Source organism: Helianthus annuus, chromosome 10, assembly GCF_002127325.2.
Source record: "Helianthus annuus cultivar XRQ/B chromosome 10, HanXRQr2.0-SUNRISE, whole genome shotgun sequence".
NCBI lineage: Eukaryota > Viridiplantae > Streptophyta > Magnoliopsida > Asterales > Asteraceae > Helianthus > Helianthus annuus.
In genome coordinates, this window is record NC_035442.2 from 181,128,823 (window position 1) to 181,132,617 (window position 3,795).

Below are 3,795 nucleotides of genomic sequence, written 5' to 3' on the forward strand. Positions count from 1 at the left end.
ATCCGTTGCAAGATCAATACCATTAGCAACGCTGTACAAGTAGCCAAGTATACGAGCTTGGTACGGGGTTGGTAGTGGCTCGAAGGGAAGATGGTTCTTGCTCCGTACCTTTTGCTGTAATTTCAGCCGGTCAAGGATGGGGTCCTCAGGTATAACTAAGGTAGCATTTGGTTCTCTTGAATTTGGTATTCAGATTCATTCTGAAGTGAAACTACATACTTGATGTTGTTTTTGTTTTTGCAGGTTGGAGGCGAGCTTATGGACCTTATAGTCGTGCTTCATGACTTTTAAGCTGTGAAAATGTTCTGTAGTCTCTTGGAGCTGGTTGCAGTGCTGCGGTAGGGCCTGTTGGGAGAGTTTTGGAAGCGAGTGATAAAGATTCTGGCATGTGCTACACTTACAGTTGTAGCAAAGGTATTTGTCATAGCTAATTTAAGAAGCTGCTAGTAATGTTTTGTTATGTCTAAAAGGATAGTTGAAAAGCAAGATTTCTCATGTTTTGTTTAGGTGCATTTGCTGGAAGGGGACATTGTTGCAAGAAGGATGGACACAATTTTTCAGTTTTATGGATATCCATATTTGACAACTGGTGATATACTTGTTAGGAGCGTGGACAGACCGAAGGCTGTATGCTGCTCTGGAAGACCTTTACCCTAGACTTGTCTGTTAGCAGCTATGTGTTTTTGCACATGGCTGTTGGCGACAAACATACATTGTGATTTTGTTATTTATTCAAGGAAATAAATGTACAGTATTGATTAGTGGTTTGAATAACACATTGGTCAAAGATGAGATCTTTTAGAAATTCGTTATCTTTCTAAAAAATGTTGCATCTGGGGGGCTGAGGTGATGGTTCACTTATTCTTATTATTGCTTGATTAATTTTGTTGTTGTTTGTTGTAGATAAAGATATAACATAGAAGTGCACAAGTTAAAGCTTTTGGTATCTTGTATCGGAGTGACATTTGGTTTGGTTTGGTTCTTTACATCTAAACCTGATCATCGTAAGGAAAGGAAGTGGAGTCTAGCCACTCTTGACCGGTGATGAATTCTGACACTGAGAAATTAGAAGCTTCATAATAGTCCATGACGTGATGACCAGGCCATGTGACTCGACCGTCCATCTTGGAACCAGGGCCAACGTTGGCATACTCGCCATAATACACGGTGTCCAACTCCAAATCTTCATCTCCGGACCAATGGATCCATCCCATGGGGTCAATAAAGTCAGCGATGTAGGACTCGATGAAGACGGTGCGGGAGTATGGCCTCCATGGTCTCCCTAGATAGCTTTGGACGTTACGGAGGTCCTCTGTAGCCAGAATAGAACAATTCTGAAATGAAATCCCTGTTTGTTGGTCAGGAGAGTCCCTGGACTGGGCGGAGATGACGGTGAACTGGCCAGGCATGGGCATTCTCGATATGATGTTGCAACCCTAAAACACTGCGGCTGCGTTACCAAATATGTAATCAATGGTCCCATAAATGTCACATTCTCTGTAAAATTGCCTGAAGGAGTGGACGTACAACGTATCTTGATAACTGCTTATAGTACATCTGTAGACTGCTGCTAAGTCTGCGTTGATACGAAGGGCTACCGCCTGGTGCTTCTCTGGTCCTGCTAAGTTGTGAAACCCGATGTCACGTGCCAAGAATCCTTCACCTGACACAGCTGTTCATCACCATTATCCATTAGCTATCTATCTGTACGTTCATACTTTATTTGAAAAACTAATTATTAGTATATGTTTACAAGGAGGATATGATGGATGATTTTGTTTGTTACCAACAGTAGCAGATCTGAAAGTAGTCCAACCATCCATCACGCTTCTGTTACCGGCTATTATAGTAGTATCGCTTCCTTCTCCAAGAAGAACGATGTTGGTTTTGTAAATAGGGATCTCCACATTTTCTTCATACAGCCCCTGTTTAATGTAGATGATGACCCTGTCAACGCTATTGTTTGGAGCAAAACTAATGGCATCGGTGATGGTGGTGAAGTTACCACTCCCATCGGTGGCCACAGTTAGTATGTTTGTGCTGTAGCCGTCATAATCATCATCATCATCACCATCTCCATCACCATCACCATCACCATCACCTTGATTGTGGAAAATCTTGCCATCTTTTCTGGATGGCCACTTTGGAAGAGCCTTGTGGAGCTTTTCTGTTGAACCAGATGATGCGGCGGAGAGAAGAGAAAGACAGTTGCTGACATGCTTGTAAGCAGCGATTATGGTGGCGACTAGAAGTGGCTTTAGCGGTCCAGATGCAGACTGTAGGCCTTCTAGACAAGTATTCTTGTTGGTGACAGCTGCAGCCAGGAAAGCGCTGACATCTGCCAAGTTTAACGTTCTTGGAGTGGTGAGTCGAGCCAGGGACTTGTTCAAGGAGGCAAGAGTTATCTGGTGGAGTTCATGGCAGTCTTGGATGCTTCCCTTGTGCTTCTCAATGATATTAATATCATTGCCACCCAACAAACTCAATACTTTTACTGCTTCCGATATGGCAACCTTGAGAGATTGGAGGAGGATGTTATCAGCAGTATTGCTGCTGATATCTAAGCAAACATCCGGATATGGCGTAGACTTGCAGACCGACCTTGTAAGAGATGTGGTGGAATTGGGAGTAGCCTGATTTGTACATGTCCAGAGTAGGAGTATGAGCAGGTGGAACTGGAACTGAAATGATAAAGACATTATTATTATTAGTGACTGACTGACTATAAATGGATCTTCTTGTATATATTACACAAAATCTGAATTTAAACATCCATAGGAATACAAAAAAACAAAATCATTGAACCAAGGGCCGTCATTGCACATATTATTATATTGCACAAGACAAAAGGTCACATGTCTTGCCTTCATCCATGTAGAGAAGCGATGGTCATATTCCACTTTATCTTTCTTCACGGGATCAAGAACACTCACCGACAGCATATAACTTCATTTGGTTGTTTCTATATAGCTTTTTTCATAAATAATAATATATACAAGACATGTTTATTTTTAGGACAACTGCATTGAATACACACACAAGGTGCAAGCAAACTCTCATGAGGATAAGTGTACTCCTAGTCCTATTTAAGTCTAGGGAGGAGAACTCTATATATTACTAACCCGTGCATTTATATGGAACAGTTTGGACACATTAGCATGATGAGCCTGGGCAAGAAGAGGTATTGCTTGGTTGTTGCTAACGTTTACATATATGGGTATTCTTTCTTGAATCCAACTGCTGAGTGTTGGATAATCTTGATGGATTCGGGTCGGATACGGATCAAGTCGGTTACGGTTCAGGAGTTAGATACGGGTCAACAAAAGTCTTGATATTAGGCACATGTTTTTAGTGTTTTTAGCAAGTCATGGTTAGTTTAAGTAGTCAAAGTGAACGTTGCATGTTTGTTTTTGAGTATCACGGTTCTCTAGGAGATTTCCTATTGAATCGGTAATTATAGTTGGTTTCTTCTTATGCATCAATGAGAGGTGACAAGGACATAGAGTTCAAGAACCGGTGTTGACCTCCTGCTGCGAGTATAATGTATGTTAACTAGTTGATGCTAGGCCGAATATTTCTCGACCAATTAAAAAAACATTACTATAGTTTTGCTAGAAAAACAAAACTAAAACGATGGCAAAACCGTAAATTTAAGCTCGGGCAAAAATATAGTTTGTTAGGACTAATGAACGAGTGTTAGACCACTCCTTGACACAAATAAAAAAATAAATCGAATCAATCAGTCAATTATAACAAAACACTTCTATAGTTTTGCTAAAAAAACTAAAACGATAG

General features: G+C 40.9%; 1 protein-coding gene across 1 annotated transcript; it reads right to left on the reverse strand.

Moving 5' to 3' along the window:
* Positions 1-847: 847 nt before the first annotated feature.
* LOC110887013 (probable pectinesterase/pectinesterase inhibitor 12) lies at positions 848-2,766 on the reverse strand. Its single transcript, XM_022134914.2, is given in 2 exon segments — positions 848-1,672; positions 1,787-2,766. Coding segments are annotated over 2 exon segments (1,596 nt in total). The 5' UTR covers positions 2,700-2,766; the 3' UTR covers positions 848-989.
* Between the last annotated feature and the right edge of the window lie 1,029 nt (positions 2,767-3,795).